The following is a 19138-nucleotide window of genomic DNA, read 5'->3' on the forward strand; positions in this document are numbered from 1 at the left end:
CTTGTCATAATTTTGTTTTGTACAGTATCTTTGATATGGCATTTCTTTGTATAGCTTAAATGCTTGTCTGGTTTGTCTTCATCTTGTGTCTTCATTGAAATAGATTAATAAAGAATGTCTTCTCATGTATCTCGCTGTTCTGAATGCTGATCATTATCATGGTCTTGTTTGACTTATGTTCCCTCATGTTTTCCATGCGTCCATTGGACCTCACTCAGACGTAGCTCTTTTGTCTTCAGTTTCAAGGTGTATTAGGTCCTATCTCCATATCATTATTTCTAAGAAATTTGTTTTGTTTTTAGTTCACAGAAGGTGGTAACTATAATACGTGTTATTTTGGCACTTTGTAGCTTAGTTGTTTGCAAATGCTTTCTTTCATTTAGCGTAGAACCTACCTCTGCAGGTCTAGTATTGTTTTTTGTTTGTTTTTAAGATAATAGTCCATGCATGTGTAATAGATACAGTACTATCTATGCACGTGAATCCAGCCATTAGATGGTTAAAATACTCTGTAAAGAAATACAACATCAAATGGAAATTCACTGATTTAGAAGGCATATGCTGTGGTTAGTTTTCTCAATTAAAGAAATAAAATGAAATTTTGTAAATTACCAGCAATAAGGTATAAGGTCGGTTAATACACTGCCCTAGCTGTTTTTGCTAAAATTAATTTGCAGTGTTTTAGTAATGAATTACTTGGACTATTTTTGGTCTTCCCATGAATGTTCTTCAGGAGGGTATATCACAATGATACTGAAGGAATGTTCTTGCAATAATTGGCGTTGAATAAGGGAATAAGCGAGTATGCTACAGATACTCAAACTAGAGAAGTAAATTGGAGAAGTAAACCAGGGACTCTTATTTATCCTTTTACATTAAAAATCAGTGAAAATGAAGTTGATACACAACACAAAACACTGACATTGGTTTATAGTTAATCTTTAGAAGTCAGTGCTCTGGAATTATGAAAGGAAAAAAAAAATTCATAGTGATCCAAGTATAGGGAAGCATTCCTAGATCTCTACCGGTGAAATGTTTGCATCTGCTAGCAAGCATTGCAGTCAGATTTTTCGTCTCATCTTTCCACCATTTCTCGTTAACATTGTTGCTGAAATTAAGAGAAATTCAGGAGATTATATACTGCGGACTTGATGAGTGGTTTAACCTCATTTCCCATGATGTGCAGTGGTAATGAATAAGACATTAATTGTGTATGTTTGTGTAATGATCAGCAGTTAACTGGCATCTAATGCATATTGTTAAGCTTAACAGTCAACGTTCACTGAAACAAATGAGGACTTTTCACAAGAAGTTTTTCAGATGTGATCATCTTTAAAATTAAGGAGGTCTTTGCAAACAATTTATATTTGCTAACATTTACTTACACACTGGTCTGTTATAAATGGCAGAACGAAGGGTGTTGTAGGTCCTGTTGTCATATGCCACTGGAGCCTCTTGGTAAATACTGAATAAATTACTAGAAACAGATTTAGATGTATGAAGTGCAAAGTCATGTACTAAAGGAGCAATACATATTGTTAATAAAATGATAATTTGATTGCAAATTGATAGTGTTCAAATGCTAGTTGCTAATGAGATGATGCAGCACATTTAACTTCTCATACACGTCTAGCTATTCTGTGTACCTCTAAAACACCATATTTTGAAAATAAATCAATAGATTACTTGCAGGGAAATCAGAGGCAGAGGAATTTGAGGCCAAAAGAATACTGGGAGAGAAGGGGATCAGAAAAAGGAAAGAGAAAAGGAGGACTGTGGGGTCAAATTCCCATTGTGTTACCTTTATGCATTACACATGGGCAGATCTGTACGAGTTCTGAATAGCAGGAAACTTTCTACTAATAGCATTCATGAAAACATTGGAATTAACGTTAGTGTGGCCGTGACAGAAATGGATAAAATCCCATGATTAACTAAGATAAATATTGCCATGCAGAAGAAAATTAGTTTGAATTTCCAGTGCATTGATAAAAAGCTCATGTTGTTTTTAGTTTTACTCATCTATTATCAAACTAGAGACTGACTGACAAAGAAAATTGGACTTGTGAGGTAATATAAAGGAATAAGAAGCCTATTCTCTGAGGCAGTGACTTGAAAAGCTAGGCTTACTTAACCTAGTAGTATAAAGGCAAACAGCCTTGCAGGACTAGCAATGGGGGACAACCAGCCTACTTCAGTAACAGTAGCAGGGACTAGGTGGGATCAGTAATCCAGGGAAGTACCTTTTCTCCTAGTGCTCATATAACAAAAGTCTTGAACAGTTAAAACAAAAAATTGACGCCCTAAAAAATCCCCCAGCAACAACAAAAATCATACAGTGGGCTAAAATGAGTATTAAAAATTTAAATCTCATCCATGACGGAAACACACCTTTACTTGTTTGGGCAGTGTTTTTCAAGTGTGGTAGCTTGTTTTACGTGTAGATATTGGGTGTTTTGCAGCTCTGTACAAACCTCTCACCTGGCTGTTTTTAGAAGTCCTTCCTTGGATTCATGTTCTAATTTCACTGGGTGATCAGCAGTCTTCAATTGCTATCTTGTTCTTTGGCATTGGCTTGCTCCCTGCAAGTTTCTGCCTTGTGCCTGTTCAGGAAGGTGTTGCTGATCTAGGCTTTGAGCTCAAAGCCTTTGCACAACTATCCCAGAAGAGTCGTCATCTTTTTTTCATAGTGGGTAGACAGTTTCCTGTGTCCTTAACACTGTTGTACGACCAAATTCATCAGTGATATAAACCAGTGGAAGTAGATTTGCTCTATCAGCTGTCATGTTTGGCCTGTTACTTTTTAACGGTGCTGAAATGTTTATTGTGAAGTTGATTGCGGAATGTGTGTGGTTTTTTTTAATGTAATTTCTCACGATTAATTGATTTTTCTCTTGCAACATTACCATTTGAATTCTCTAAGATAAATCAGTAATTCTTTCTTTCTGCATCTGTTTATTCTTTGTGATGTTGTTTTTGGATTTAAAATGAATCCATACTGTTATCTGGACTTAAACTTTTTGTCTTCTCGTATTAGCCAGAAACATATTCTATTTCTCTAACAGCAGCTGGGTTTTAATGTACTTTTCGTTCATTCATTACTAAGTAGTAGTGTATTATTAGTAGTGCAATAATATATTGGAGGGTTTCGTTAACTTCAGTCAGTGGTTTTTATTTTGTCAGACTTGCCACCAAGATTTCTGCTGTTTTACGAGAACACTTAGCTGCCTTGTTCTAAAGTAGTGGTGGTGGTAGGTATCAGAACACCCATTTCAGAAGCAATTTAATGAATGAGAAAAACACTGAAATTCGCTATTGTGTAGTTCTATTTCATAGAATTTTCTAGCTCTGGTTCAAAAGTTATAATGAAGTCAGGTGCTTCTTTAGTTAATTGACAGATTATAGTAAGGTGAAGATTTAGAGCAGGTAATATGATGTCAGAAATAGGCTAAACGTAGAAGGGAGACTAAGTGCACAAGAGAATGTACTAAAGGATAAAATTGTATCAACAGGGCATAATCTTAGATCTTTGTTGCTTATATTCATGGTGTTACTAGTTACAGTATGAGCTAGAGTGGCCGAAAGGAGATCACGTGTGTGTGAATGAATACATATATATATATATATATAAAAAATATATTGGAAGAGGGAGAGGCATATATGTGTGTGTGTGTGTATTGGATATAATAATTACAATGATTGAAATGTATTAGTTCTGTAGAATTTATTAGTTGTATTAGTAAGCCAGCAATGACACACTCACTCAGATCTCCTCTCCTAGGTTAACAATCCAAAAGATGTTACATATTAATAACATTAAGGTCCTCTTGGAATTTTTTTGTGGGATGTTGAGGTACAAAAGGAGAAAATTTATGAAAGAGTGAATTCGTTGAATCTTAAGAGTTCACACTAGACTTTTGGATGCTTTCTTGAATGGAGTCTTTAGGTTTTTCCGAGATTCTTCTGATTCTATTTTTTTTAAAAAAGGCAGTAAATTTGGGAAATGAGAAAGGGCAGGAAAGACATAAAGAATAAGGAGTAGAGAATCAAGTGAAGGAAAGTTGCGTTGTTTGGTGGCACGGTGGTGAGGATGAATCAAGTTACTAAGTATCTGATTTGAGATACTCTCTCTTTTGTCCTGCCTTAAGAGAAGCCACTTTTGAATGACAAGTAGAACTTGTACAGTGAATTTTCTCTCCTAATATTCTTGTTGGTTCCGGAGTTCTTCAGTAACCCTTGCCTTGAGTCTCGGGAGCTTCCTTTGGAGCCTTAGGAAGCTACTTTTGGGTCAGTGTCTCTTGGCAGTTAATGCCATTAGTACATATTTTTTTGAATCTACTACTTTAAAATATATTTTAGACTATGTTTTAATAAAAAGCAGAAAATCGTGAAGAACTGGAAAAGCAACACCATTTCATCATTTCTCTGCTAATAATTCTATTATGTCAGGTGAACAAAAAGTTCTCTTTCAGGCTTTATGTTTGTTTGTTTTTTAATCTAGGAAGTAATATTCCATTCATCCAGGCCTTCAGTCTTGGAAAGATTGTATATGTAAACACTGGAGCAATAGCTTACTATTAGTTTTTGTAACAGGTTCAATAATTGTAATGTAAGCTTATTACATATGTCTAACTAAATGCATATGTATTAGGAGTGTCAGTGATATTGGTGCTTATACAGATGGAAGTACATTCAGATGAGCTGATACAGCTGATCTGATAAAATTTTGTAATTGTTTATTTATATGAAATCTTATGTTTAAAAGATCAGAGGTGTTTACAAAGCTGGAGTTTTTTGTATTTAAAAATCAGGACTATAGTAATCCAAATCCAAACTGTTTTTAAAGTGTGGTTGATGATTTAACTAGTCTTCCTCTAGTATTATCAAACCACATCAGCTTGTGCAGTACCTGCAGATGTAGTCATAAGGAAAAAATTCAGTGGCTTCCTCTGCTGGTATCTCTGCATCAATAAAATCAATTCATGGATTGTAGCATAAGTATTGAAACTTTCTTACCTTGTCAGTGCTAATGACTTCCTGTTACGTATGTAACATGCTTTCTGTGCTCCTAAAAAACTTCACTTACCGAAAGTAAAACAAACCCTTCAAACTAAGGTCACTTTGATAGTGACTAATTGGATCATAAGATGATTTGTGACAGCAACATGGTGCTTAGAATTTGATAATTTATCATAAAGTTCAAGAAGGTATATTCAGTGTTGAAATCCATTGAAAATAAGGACTTCAGAGTTCCGCAGAAAATAGAAATGACGCTGTGAATGTTGTATTCACATTTTCCTCAGATGCTTCTGCACATGCTGTAATATCCAGGGACACCAACTGTCTTTTAAATTCTTTTTTTTATTAATTGTATTTGTATTTCAGAGTATTAATAAATACAGTTTGCCATGATGCCTCTTTTTCCTCATTGCTACTTTTTTTAACTCTCAAACTTCATTCCCCAGTGCTGCAGAATTTGTATGCATTTTTTTTTTTTGAGCACGTGGATCAATATAGCTATTCATTTTGTTGCTTTGTTGTCAATCTTTGTCTTAAAATATCATAAAATGCATTTCACCATGTTTTTAATGTAAAATTTTATATCTGGATTATATTCTGATAAATAGCTTTTTTGACTTCAGAAAAAAATCAGTTTTAGAAAGGTAACAATTTTCTTATGTCTGTATAGGGGAAAATGCAGTGTTGCACTTCTGAATGAGACGGAATCTGTGTTGTCATATCTGGAGAAAGAGGTAATATATGTGACTTTTTTTTTGTTTAAATGTTGGGACAGATTTATGTTATGATTTTTACAGCACTATTTTTCATAACTAAGAGAATAATGCCTTGGAAATATTTTTTAAAATATTATGTTAGAAGTTAAGAAAACACTTGATTTTAAAAGTGTTATGGAATAAAAACTATTATATGACTCTATCTTGTATTATGTTTCTATTCTGCCTATTACTATATGTAGAAAATAACTTAAGTCTACAAAGTAATTTGTATGATATCTTAATATAAAAGAAAAAGACATGAACAGTTTTCATCCAGTGGATACTTTAGGGAGAATTCACACAGCCCGTTTTTTACTGAGAGGTATTCTGATGGGAAGAACCTTCCATAAACAATGGACAGAGAGAGAATTACTCCTCTAGAGGGCAATTTGGCACAGGATTTTTAATTTTAGGGGCTCTGAATTGTGGGAAAACTTGTGGGAGTTTAGCCTCACTAGAGAGAAGACCCCCCCCCCCCAAAAAAAAAAAAAAAAAAAAAAAGCCCCAGGAAGCATACATATTGTAAAACACCTTTAAAAATAAATACATTTTTCTTTGGAGTTTCTTAGGATGTCTTTATTTTCATATTTATATGCTAAACCATATGTGATCTAGGTAACCTATAATATGTCCCTTAAAGCATTACCTGCTAATTCTGCTGACCGCACCAGGTATGCTGATGCTATTGGTGTGGTGTAAGCCTTTCTCAGAAACTGACAGTGTTTTATGCTGTTTGAGACTAACTTATAAAAGCATGATAGGGATATTTAGGAAAAGTAGCACGTTAAATTCAGAAAGTAGTTGCCATTGTTGCTTTTCAAATTCTCTGATATGTTGCTGCGTATAGATCTGTTCATCATTCTACTGTTCTGAAATAGCTTGTGAGCAATGGAAGAAGCTTCTATCAGCCTTTTAAAAGTACTCATAAAACATCTGCATTGCTTAAAATAAGAAATAACGCTCCACAATTTTTATTCTTCTACCTGACCTGTACCATCAAGAAATAGATGAGAAGTGTATGAGGGGGACTGCTTTAGTAATTTTCAAATGGAGTAAGATGTAAATTTACAAAAACAATGTAAAAATTCATTATGCTGTGTCTTCTTTTTTAGGATACTTTTTTTTATTCATTGGTGTATGATCCATCACTGAAAACACTTTTAGCAGACAAGGGAGAAATCAGAGTGGGGCCTAGGTACCAAGCAGATGTGCCAGACATGCTTGCGGAAGGTAAATATTTTTTGATTTTCATTCAGAAAAAATTCACATCTTGCATTAGTGCTTGTGCTGAAACTCTGAAATACAGTAGTCTGCCTAAAGGCAGGGAAAACAAAGTAGCAGAGATTAGAAAATTGGCAAATACTGGTAGGTATTATGATGAAGCAAAGAAAGGGTGCTTGGAATAACTGCAATTGTCCCTTTAAAGTTTGTGCATAACACAATGTAGACATTTTGTATTGATTTATCTAGCTAATGGTATAGCCTAGCTATATCTTTTGTGTAGGCCTCATGGAAAGAAAATGTTGAGAACCAGTCAGTTCTGTAGAATAATTATACAATAACAAAGTAAGTGAAAAAACATTTCCTTTCTCTCTCTTTTAAAGTGGGCTCTGTATGTAGAATGCGTGTCTTTGTGTCTTTGTATTTTTAGATACTGACTTCGTCAGAGCATCTTGTTTTGTAGCAGGAATGAGATAAATATTTTGAATGTTGGGATAGTTTTAAAATCATGAATCTTTTATTTTTTCTTAATATAGCACAACTCTTTGTACCTTTGTCTTGTGCTACATAGTAACATTAATTTTTTAAACAATTTCAAATTCAATATTTACTTAATTTGGATGCTCTACAAGATGTATGAGCAGCGATGTTTTGCTATATATTTGTAATGATAATATTTACTTAGTAAATTTTAAAATGAACAGTTTTTGTCAGTGAATTTTATACTCTACTTTGAGTAATAATAAAATAAAAAGTTTTCCTGAGAAATACCTAGGCATAAAAATTGTTTCCAAGAATCTTGGCTGCTTATTCCTTTAAAAAAAAACAAAAACAAAAAACAGTTCTGAATGCGCTAAATACACATTTTCATAACCTTAGATGGGATGTTTTACATTGGGTGTGGGCATTTTCATGGAGCTACTGGAGAGAGTCCAGCGCAGGGCTACGAGGATGATCAGAGGGCTGGAGCATCTGCCCTGTGAGGAACGGCTGCGAGAGCTGGGCCTCTTCAGCCTGGGGGAGAGAAGACTGAGGGGGGATCTTAGCAATGTGTACAAGTACCTGAAGGGAGGGTGTCAAGGGGATGGGGACAAACTCTTTTCAGTTGTCCCATGCGACAGGACAAGACGCAATGGGCAAAAACTGAAGCACAGGAAGTTCTGCCTGACCGTGCGGGGGAATTTCTTCCCTGTGAGAGTGACGGAGCACTGGCACAGGTTGCCCAGAGAGGTTGTGGAGTCTCCTTCTCTGGAGATCTTCAAGGCCTGCCTGGCTGCAACCCTGTCTAACATGCTCTAGGTGACCCTGCTGAGCAGGGAGGTTGGACTAGATGATCTCCAGAGGTCCCTTCCAACCTTACTGATTCTATGATTCTACAATTCAATGATTGACAAAAGGTATACCTTTTGTCTCTTCAAAAAATATTCTTTAATATTCTTTCTACAAAGCTTATTTAATGAACTATATAAAAGAAGAATGATTCAATTTCCAGGATGTGGCAAATTATTTTATTATAGGTGCAGTTTAGTGGATACATGCATTATTATTTTGACTTTTCTTTTAATAACTGGAAATAAGCTATAGGAGGAGTTTTCCAGATTTGATTATAAACAGTGCAGCCTTACTTAAGAACATGGCTGGAATATGATACACTACTTTTCTTGCTATAAAATGTCTGAAGAAAATATTAGGGAACAAAATAGTTACCTAGATATTCATGTGCTGAAGAGGAATATTTCGTAGAGAGTTAAAGAAAATGATTGTTTCAGTATGTATATCAAGTAACCAGGAGGTACTAACGTATTTCCAAAATAGTCTGTCAAATTTTTGAGGCTTTCAAGGTGAATTAGGGTTGCTTGCCAGCCAGAAAGCTTTTTCCTACTGAATTCTGTTATGCGGGTTACTAAAAACAAGGTTTAATTGGAATCATAACAGTTACTTTGCAGGTAAATGGAGATTTTACTTATACCTTACATTTTTTCCCCCCTAAAATCTGTCCATATTTTTTTTAGAAGTTATTAAATTTTTCTAGAGCTTAACTTCCCGAGTTAAATCCTTTCTTCTGTTAAATGAGTGAGTGGAAGATCTTACTTTTGCTTCATGAAGACAGGATTTTATTCTGTATTACTGTGTGTTTTGCTTTTTTCACACGCTCTTAGTCCCAGAAGTGTAGTAGGTGATGCAGTCTTCCAGCTGCCCTTAGTAAAGAGCAATACTCCATCAGTTACTAAGATTGAGAAATATGATGTTGCCCACATAGATCAATGTAACACAGTATCCGCAAACGAAAGATATGAGGTATTTTAGAGAACACTTTTGGTGGTTTAATTGGATTAATCTGCATTTATTTCCAGTGACTGGTGAAAAAATAAATAGTCTGGTTTTAGGAGGATGAAATGATCTAAATTGTAGTTTTGACTGGTTGTTACTTAATTGTTCTTGTAGTCTTCTGAACTCCAGAGTGCAGAAGATGATTCAGCTGCATCTCTGTTTCTGTGTAACCTGACAGTTTAACAGTTAATTCCTTCATAATCGAGCCTTCTCATTCACAGAAATATATTTTAAAAAGTGGTTAAAATAACCACCATAAAATAGGTATGTTTTGAAAATACGGGATTCGCTACAGATATCTGAATCTTGAAGTATTTCAGCCTATATTTTTAAAAGTGGCTAATGATCCGTCACTCAAATTTTGCTTCCATAACATATAACACTAAAAAATTGACTCTCAAAAATCCGGACTGATCTTCATGAAAGAGAATTTAGAATACTTTGAAAACTTCTTTCATACCAAATTTTTTCATAAAGAGAGGAAATTTACCTTTCTTGTAAGTTGCTAGTAAACATATTATACATTTAAATACACCCCACAAAAGAAATAGAAAAATCTAAAAATGAACAGTCATTTTTTTAATGTTACTGGCATACAAATCCAATTAAAATGACTGAAAGCATGGTAATTCAGATAGTTTTCTGAAGGCTAGTCACAAAATGACTGATAAATGAAATAGTTCTTTGAACTGTGAGGGCCCTTACACATCTTTAAATATCAAATTATTTCAGTGTAAACATTTTGATGGATTCTAGTAGGCTTCTGGACTAAAAATTCAAATGGCATGCTTTTCTATTATACTGTGATAATTTGTGTTCTGTTTGAATAGAGCACTTTCATTTTATAGTGTTTTGTTCAAGCACAATATATCCATTTGGGGGGGGGAATAGATTCCCCCCCCCCCCTTGACATTACTATTTTTTCCTCCTTAAATAAAACAGAACTTCAAAATCAGGTACTTAGGCCAGTCATTGGATAGTTCGACATGGCTTTTCTTCATGGCTGAATTCTGTTATTTTATATTTGTTTTGATTTTTTGATTTGTGCAGTGAAGAAACTATTTTCTTTTTCAAAAGATAAAAAGTTTCATTAAAATCAAAAGATAAAATGAAGTATTGTAAGTTCTGCTCTTTGTCCACTTGGAGATAGAGTGAATTATTCTTGTAGAGTTCTGTGTGTGTTTAAGTATACCTTTAGTTTTCGATAGATGTGCATGCACACAGTTTTTTTATGGAAACATTTGTTGATTTGCATCATTTTAGAAGAGTCTTCCAAAAGATGGAATGCGTTGCTTATACATACAATTGAATACTACTCTTCCTATCTACTGATCAGCTGTAATTCTTACCTGTCTCAGTATCCCAGTGCCTGCCTTCAGAAAGTAATCAGTTTTCGTAAAACACAAACAAGAAAGAAAACTTGCAGCCTGGGAATTTATGGCAAGTCCATTACTACTTATATGCATGTTTGAGTGAAGGTGTGCATGTTTGAATGTATGCATTAGTAAGAAAAAGAAAAATTCAGAACCTTCACTTGTGCCTCTAACTTACTGAAGATTGCATACGGCAACGCAGAGCATGTGGAGAATGTAACTTTGGCTGTTGGGTTTCCAATACAGAATGGAGTCATAATTCTGGATTTTCAACTAAAGTAATGTAGGGTCAGATTTGTGGAAATGCTCAGTTGACATCAATGTGAACAGTATTTTTCAATAGAAAGCATTAAAAGATGCTGTAGTATTCAGATGTATTTGTCCTCCAGACTGTAAATAAGATAAAATTTAAAAATAATCTTCTTAGCAGAAGTGTAGGACAGTTCATGTATGGATAACTTAAGTGGAATTTGTCTTAGAATCTTATGTTTTCACATAATTTTCTTGCCCCCATTTATTTATATAACTGACTCTTCTCCACCAAGACCTCTTGCATCTCTGATCTCCCTTTGCCTCTGTTGCTCATTTTGTGTGGATTGTCTAAGAGTATAAGCTAGCAGACTGTTTGTGAAGCAGTATTTTTAAAGGAATGGAAGTTATATAAGGTATGGCTTAACATGTGAAAATACAGCTGTTACCTGTAACTCAAGTCATCATTATGTATCTCAAACTGAACACCTGGAAGTCCCATGCATATCTCCTGACATATTAATTCTTCAGATGCTGAATTGCTTATGTAGAAAAGAGCACAATAAATAGAGGGAGCATTAAAATCAGAGTATTTGTGAAGTGCACATTTTGTAGTTACGCAGTGGGAAGTGACAGGAAGAGGCACTTTCTTTGTATCTTGAGAGTAGGTTTTAAATAATGTTAGAAATAAGATACGGAGTCATGCAGAATTACAAGTAGTTGCTAGCTAGCAGCAGGAATTCTGTCCACTATCAGTCAGATGTTGATGAAGGACACACAGTTAGAAAGGGACATTGCACAAAAGACAGGTAGAAGCTAATTGACTTGTGACGCCTTTTAGAACTTGCACTTAATGCGCTTCAGAAGAATAAATTCTCTATATCCTTATAGTAAATGGGAATAAAAAAAAATTAAAATGTCTATACTTTTTTCTTCTACACTCCTTTTGTTTGTTTAGCTAGACTAAAATATTACATGTTTATTGAAAACTATATATTTGGAGAAAGAACAGATCAGACTTCTTTTAACGTCTCTTACGACCTTTGTTACGAGCATTTTTGGGAGTAAAACTGCTCTCAAAGTTGGTCAGATTAGGAATGATGTGTTAGTTGCATATTCCCCCACCATGCCAAATCCAGTCTTTCTTTACTCTAATTTGAAGTTTAAGAGTCTTTTAAATTTTTGTTATTATCTTGGGGAATCTGAGAACAATATTCTACAGCACTGACATAATTACTAGTTAATATGGTACTCGAGAAGGTCCTTTCTCAGCTTTTAATCGCACATTCTCCAGCGGCTTACCCTGAGTATGGTTTGTAAAGTTGTGTATGTTTCCAAGGTGGAGTAAAATTTCGCTTCCCTATGCAAAGCAAGAACAAAAAGGGTTGTCTCGGAGAACCAAAGCACGTGTTTGGGCAAAGAGCATCATCTTTTCAAGCATCTACATCCATACTCTGCAATCCAGGAGCAAGTTGCCTAGTCTCTGCAAGTATATGCAAGAAGCTTCTATATGTTGAGTTGGTTCATCTAGCTACTGTGTTTGATCAGTGTATCAAGATTGTCACCATTTTCCCTCTTCTTCCCCCAGCTTCCCACAGTTGCTTCTTGCCATTTAAGAAGTGTATTCCTGCAAAATTCTGGCATCTGCTGTGAACAGCCCACTTACGTTGTATGAAATTAATACAAGGCATTCATTTATGAAATAAATTAAATAAATTGCATAGACTTGTAATTCCTTGACGGAACTAAAACAATTAGGGCACATATATCTGAAAGACAACAATTTTTATATGTGCCACTACTAAGTTCAAGTGTTGTTACCTTAGAGAAGAGGTATATTTTAAAACAATCAAAAAACTCCTACAAATTTCCTCTAAAGAAATCACTATTATCACTATTTGGTTAAAATACATGCTTTTATAAATTGTTCTGAATATGATCATGCTGCTGTAACATTAACTGACATATATTTTATTTAGTCCTGTTTTATATACAGAGAAGGAGAAGTTTTAGGAAAATTAGGCATGTTGCTCCAAGGCAACAGATCAGTTTCAGATAGACTTCTGCAGAAGTCTTTTGCCTTTTCCTATTTCATAACCTGATTTATTTAAAACCAAATGTTTATAAATTCTGGCATTTTGACCAGTATTTTTCAGCAACAGAGCTCTTAATGATATGTTACAAAGTTGGCTAGAAAGCAGAGAATGAGATAAGTAAAGTACCAGCATAGCTTTAGGAACATGGTTCATAAAATAGAGTAATATTTAAGAATAGGATAAAGCTTAAGAAAAAAAAAAGGATTTTTTAATGCATTTGAAAATAGTTTCCTATGTCTGTACTAGTCCTTCTGCCTTACAAAAATTGTTATAGGTCTAATTGTAGTTATGCAATAAAATATATGACAGCTTAGCTCTACAAACATGGTCAAAGTGTTGTTGTAGACAGGGAAGCCAAGTGTTTAAAATAACCTAATTGGCTAAAGCAGTAATTTCTTAAGCAAGGCTTACTTTAATTTGTGGATGGTGTTGTGAATCACATGGAAAAATTGAGACATAGTCAGCAGAAGTCATTAATTGTTCCTGTCCGTCTGTTGAAGCTGAGTTGAAATTTCTGAAGCAAAGGGCAGTTTCTAAATAAACCTAAGAAAGAACACTGACTGTGTTCTGGTCATGCTTGTTATGTAAATGTATGGAACATTTATGGAATTGTAATTCTTATTTTAAAAAAATCTGGTATGCACATTGATTTTTTTGAAGAAAATTAATAAAATTATAAAAGATAAATTTGGACTAACCATCTCCTACAATTTTAAGAAAATCAGGAGAACAATATTTGGAAAAAAATGGTTTTTTTTGCTTTGTTAAGCAATAATGAATAAAACGTCTGTATAGCAGAATTTGGTAAGACAGTGTAGGCAAGTAAGGGAGTTTAAAATGTTTTTAAATGTGAAATCAATATTTTCAAGAAAACTTAGTCCACAAATGTAAGAACAACCATGCTGAGTCAGACCATCAATTATTTATCCATGTGAAAGATCTTGTGCTTTTTTGGAGATTACGTTAATCTTAAAAATTGATGAAAACCTATTAGAAATCCAGTAGACTGTCACCTTGAGTTTCCTTGCATATCTACTCCTTAATTTCTTTGAAGAACTCCAGTGAAATCATGTGACGCATGATTTATAAAAGGCATGTTGACCTATCATACTCACCTGTGTGTCCAGAAATTTTGTTCTTTTTTATAATTTTTACTATTATGGCCAGTATGACTGTGTGAGTTTTGACAGTGTTCAGTTGCCTCCATTTTCCCTTTAGGCTTTATATCTTCCTTTTTTTTTTTTTTTTCTTTTTTTTTTTTTTTCATTTTCTTTTGACCCTGGAAATCAAAATCAGTTTTGAGTTCACACATTGCTATCAGTAACTGTGTTATCTTTTAGTTCCCTTAGAAATCTTGAGTGAATGCTGCCAAACTCAAATAACTTTTTCATGTAATTGTTCTGTGACCTCTCCTGTTGGTACTTCATTTTGAGGCAGGTCTTCTGATAGATCTGGCATGAAGTATGTGAACCTCTCCAGTTTCTTCCAGTCCCAATGCAAGAAATGAATTTGGTTTCTCTGCTAATAGTTAGCTTGAATTTCTCTAAGTGCTCTATTTTAAAACTGATCACATAATGATCTTAAACTTTTTGGTAGGTTCTTTGCCGTGATATGCATGAAAATAACTTATTTTCCATTTTGTTCCTCGAAGTTCTTCCTTTTTGTTCTACTGATTATCTAAGAATACCTTATATTTGTAATGCAGTGGTATACATAATACTGTATATTAGGTATGATGTATGTAATACAATGTTGCAGCAAATAGGAGAATGAAGGGAGAGTGACAGGCTTAAAAATTTAACACTCTGTCTGCTAAAGCGATTCAGTGGCAGGAACCATTTTCTCCCCCATGGTTTGAGATTAGAATTCAATTAATGTTGTTGTTGTGTTGGAGTGTTTTTTTTTTTTTTGTGTGTGTGTGTGTGTGTGAGGGGTATTCTAGCTGAAGGGAGGACTGTAGCATATGAAGGTATTCTTGTTTGTGTATTTTATAAATATATAAAAACAATATATGTGAAGAATCATAGAATCATATAATGGTAAGGTTGGAAGGGACCTCTGGAGATCTTCTAGTCCAACCCTCACATAGCCCATACGGAGATTGAACCCGCGACCTTGGCATTAGTAGCACCACGCTCTAACCAACTGATCTGTACAATAATATGATATTAGTAAACATTTCAGATTTTTAACAGTTTAGCTGTTAACAGGGCTAACTACTTGAACTTAATTTGTTCCAAGCCAAAAAAAAAAAAAAAAAAAAAGTCTTGTTTCATGGTAGCGCTGCCATTCAGAATTTGTTAAACTAAATCTAGGTACAACATCCAGTTTTAGATTCCTCAGTACAAGAAACTAGTGCAGATTCCCAGGCTGGATAGTGCTAACAGCAGCCTCCCAGTGCCTGTGTGGAATATGTAGAGAAGACAGAGCTAGGCTATGCACAGCAGTACGTAGTGGGAGGACAAGAGGCAACAGGCAAAAATTGATACAAGAGAGGTTTATTCTGGATAGAACAACATAAGTCTAGATACAGTCTAAAGGCCCGAGATGGTGCCGCAGGTGTCCAAAGGGATTGCGTAAATCTGTTTTTGGAGGTGTCAAGGCCCAATTGCGTGAAGCCCTGGGCCAGCCTGACAGCAGAGCCTGCCTTCAGGAGGAGTTTGGACTAGAGAGCAGTTTTTCTTTCCAGCCTGAGTTGTTCTGTGGTCCTACTACAGTGCTCTAGCTTAACAGCATGCTGACTAGATTGTAGCTTTGGCTAATTGTTATCCAATTGTTTCTGTAGCCTTCTGACCTCCAAAGAACAGAAAAGATGATTCACAATGATCAGGCATTTAATCAAAACACTGACTCTCTGAAGATGAGCCTTGGGCATGTTTTCTGGGCTTGCCTACAGCCATGTTATAAGCACATTTCACTAAGGCAGCTTGCAAAAGGAGCCTGATACTTACCACTATCCAACAGTGGAGGGAAGGAGGCTGACTTTGTATGCATGTGATCATTGCGTATTTTAACATATTTGGTCCTAGCTGACTTTTCTGTAAAGCCTTGAGATAAAACCTTGCGCTTTTATCAACTCTCAATCTAAAAATGAAAATGTTAGAATGAAACAATGAAAATGAAAAGTTAGAATATTCTGAATTAGCAGTTGCAAACGAAGATTAAGCAACCAGTGTTAATACCAAAAAGTATTTAATATAATTAGATTATATATATTACAGTATTATAGAAAGTATAATATATGCACAATATGTTTAAGTTAGGAACTACCAACCTTAATCTTTTTTTTTTAAATCTCTAGTGAAAGCATAGGGTAAAATAATACAAAACCACTGATCGGAAAGAATATACTGCAGAGGGAATTAAGCCTCTTGCTTTCTCTGTATCTTTTAAGTTGTACAGGTGTTTGGAGGGTCTCTTTGGGAGTACAGATTCCCAGCCTGTATTATCATGAGGGTTATATAGTAGCACTTGTTCTTATCTATTAGCGTGCAAACGCTTATCTGAACAGTAGCAGTTGCCTGATAGGCAATTAATTATCAATAAAATGTTCCTATGTAAAGCCACAGCTTCTGTCACCTCCTCCTGATGTGCTCCTGGTGCCTGCTGAAAGAATGCTCAGTGCTGGATTCTTCACATCCTGCTCAGAGGTGAGGGGGCCAAGTCATAGGGAACTAGAGATTTCTGAGCAGCACGGGCACATTATAGAGGGGATTTGGTTTTGGCGGCAGAAAGGGTTAAGGCTGATTGCCAGTGAGTGGAAATGAGCTTTTGGAGACAAGCTTCAGGAGGCTGAGAGAGAGGTATGGTGAGGAAAGATGGGTTTTAGAGACACAGAAGAACTTATGTATGATTTGATGGAGAACTGGTTGCTGGTACTAAGTAATGCTAGTCCTAATTGTTTGAATATTACCACCAGCGGTGGCAAACTCTGTTTGCAAATCCCTGGTTTAGTTAGCCTTAAGGGACAATCTGAATTAGTTATGTTATGGGAATGCCTGTGGATTGCTGCAGCACATGCAATTTTTACAAAGATGGCTATTTCCTTCCTACTGCTGTCCTGTTCCTGGCCCAGCACTACTTAATTCTTGTTTCAGTGTTTAAAAGTACTGTGCTGTGGTGCCTGTGCTGGAGGATTCGTTCTGGAGCAGGAATCTGACACAGATGCTATCTGACCATTTTAACTGGCAGAAAGGGCTTGGAGTTGGCAGGGGAGAAGAAACAGGGAGACAATGACCACCCCTAAAGTTATGGCGATGAAGAAGAATTACAATCTCTCGATGAACAAAGTAGTAGCCTGTAGGACTGATGTTCTGTTGGAAGTTCTTTTCTTCTCAATTAATAAAAGGACAAACTACATTCAAAATACCCATGTAAAACCCAGAGTCCCTCTTGTACATCTGAAACTATTCAGAGTCTAGAAGTAGCACTTGCTGTGCAGTCAATTCCATTTCTTGAAGGTAAGATATTTTAGAAATAATGGAGTTCAGATAGCTGAGCGCTTAATAGGCAGAAGGGTAGCAGTTAGGGGAATTTAAGCTGTAAATTTTAGATTATGTTCAGAGAGCTCAGGTCCAAGACCTTTAGAGCATGTCTCTGCCTTGAAAGAGAACAAAATAATTGCTGTTGAGGCATTTACTAATGTCTTCGCTATTTTCTACTTCTTATTTCAACTCAGTTGTTCAGTTAATAAGAGCGCTTTGTTTTAACAGATCAGAAAGATCAGCTGGAAACTGTCAAATTCAGATTTCAAGCCTGTTAATGTTTCAGCCCATTGAAATTGCATGAGTTTTAAGTTTAAAAATTGCTAAATAAAGAGACAGATACAAAATTCATCTACATACTGTTTGAGTTTTTAACACTATGAAAGTTCAGGTTTCTTATGCGCTCAAGGTATTGTTTTTTGTGGTTTCTGAATGCTTCCCATATAAATTAAAATCTAGTTTCATTAAATAAGTAAAAAATCCATTTTAGAATAATGAAATCCAGTGATCTGTGATTGCCAATGGAGGAGTCTGTTTTATTTTTAATGATATGTAATACTTCCTTTTATTTGAAGGACCACTGCTAAATTTGAAAATTACCCAAACTAGCCAGACAGTTGCTAGAGTTGTTTATAACGAGTGCAGACCTGATTCTCTTGTCAAACATGTATACACTAGATTATCTCTATTAGTTTTAATGTAGTTGCAGTTGTCTTAGTCTCTTGTAAGATGAAAAGAATTGGGCCTTTTGAGTCGGCTCATGTGAAATTATTTTAAAATATTAAGTATAAAAATCTTTATGTATTAAAAACTGGAGAGCCATGCAATTGTTAGAGGATTCTGAAGACAGATGTGTTGTTATAAGAATGATAGGATGAACCTAGATCATTCAAATATTGCATCTTAACTGTCCTATCCATGTTTATAAAAAAGGGCCCATAATTTGTGTGAAGTCATCGGTTTTGTGACATTCTCAGGATATGAAAATTGGGCCTGTTAATACAATAGGTAGATTGTAGAAAATAAAATTCAGTGGTAAACCAGCCAACAAAGTATTTGCTCTTTTCTTAGTTTAGCATTTCACAAAGTAAATGTCTAGCCTTGCATCTTTAATTGACTTGAAGAAAGGGTTGATGATTTTGAGGATATGTGGTTCTGAAGTAGTTAATGCTCTCTCTGTGAATGAACCAAATTGTGATTACTAAAATAAATTAGTGGGTGTACTTTAAGTCCAGGATGTCTCTGCTTCCATTATTTGGGTACAGTCATCAAAGAAAGAACTGTTTTACTTTTGCGCTCACAGAGAAACGGCAGTGGCATCTTTAGGCTCTTTGAGTCGCGTTAGTATGGGAGGAGAGATTTCTTGTGGAAGAAAGCAGTGGACTGTAAGATACTTTTTTGAATGGGATGAAGGAACTAGCTTTTGTAGTTCTGATAGCCTACATAGAATAGTTTGGGAATCCCTAGTGTGTTGTCTAAAACCAGGTATCTCATCTATTCAAAAAGACATGAGTGGGTTATAGATAGCAGTAAGCAAAACCCAAATTCTGATACCAGAACCTTCAGGAGCAACTATGAAAGAAAGTGTTTATGCCTAACTTACATTT

The 19138-nt window shown here is 35.1% G+C and overlaps 1 protein-coding gene across 1 annotated transcript in view; it reads left to right on the forward strand.

The window, feature by feature from the left end:
• Nucleotides 1-19138, forward strand: part of MTA3 (metastasis associated 1 family member 3) — a 139985-nt gene that overhangs the window by 27283 nt on the left and 93564 nt on the right. The window contains exons 5-6 of the mRNA XM_062573590.1: nucleotides 5690-5753; nucleotides 6890-7007. Of these exons, the coding sequence (XP_062429574.1) occupies nucleotides 5690-5753; nucleotides 6890-7007 (182 nt within the window). The remainder of the gene's footprint in view (nucleotides 1-5689; nucleotides 5754-6889; nucleotides 7008-19138) is intronic.

Source organism: Rhea pennata, chromosome 3, assembly GCF_028389875.1.
Source record: "Rhea pennata isolate bPtePen1 chromosome 3, bPtePen1.pri, whole genome shotgun sequence".
Lineage (NCBI taxonomy): Eukaryota > Metazoa > Chordata > Aves > Rheiformes > Rheidae > Rhea > Rhea pennata.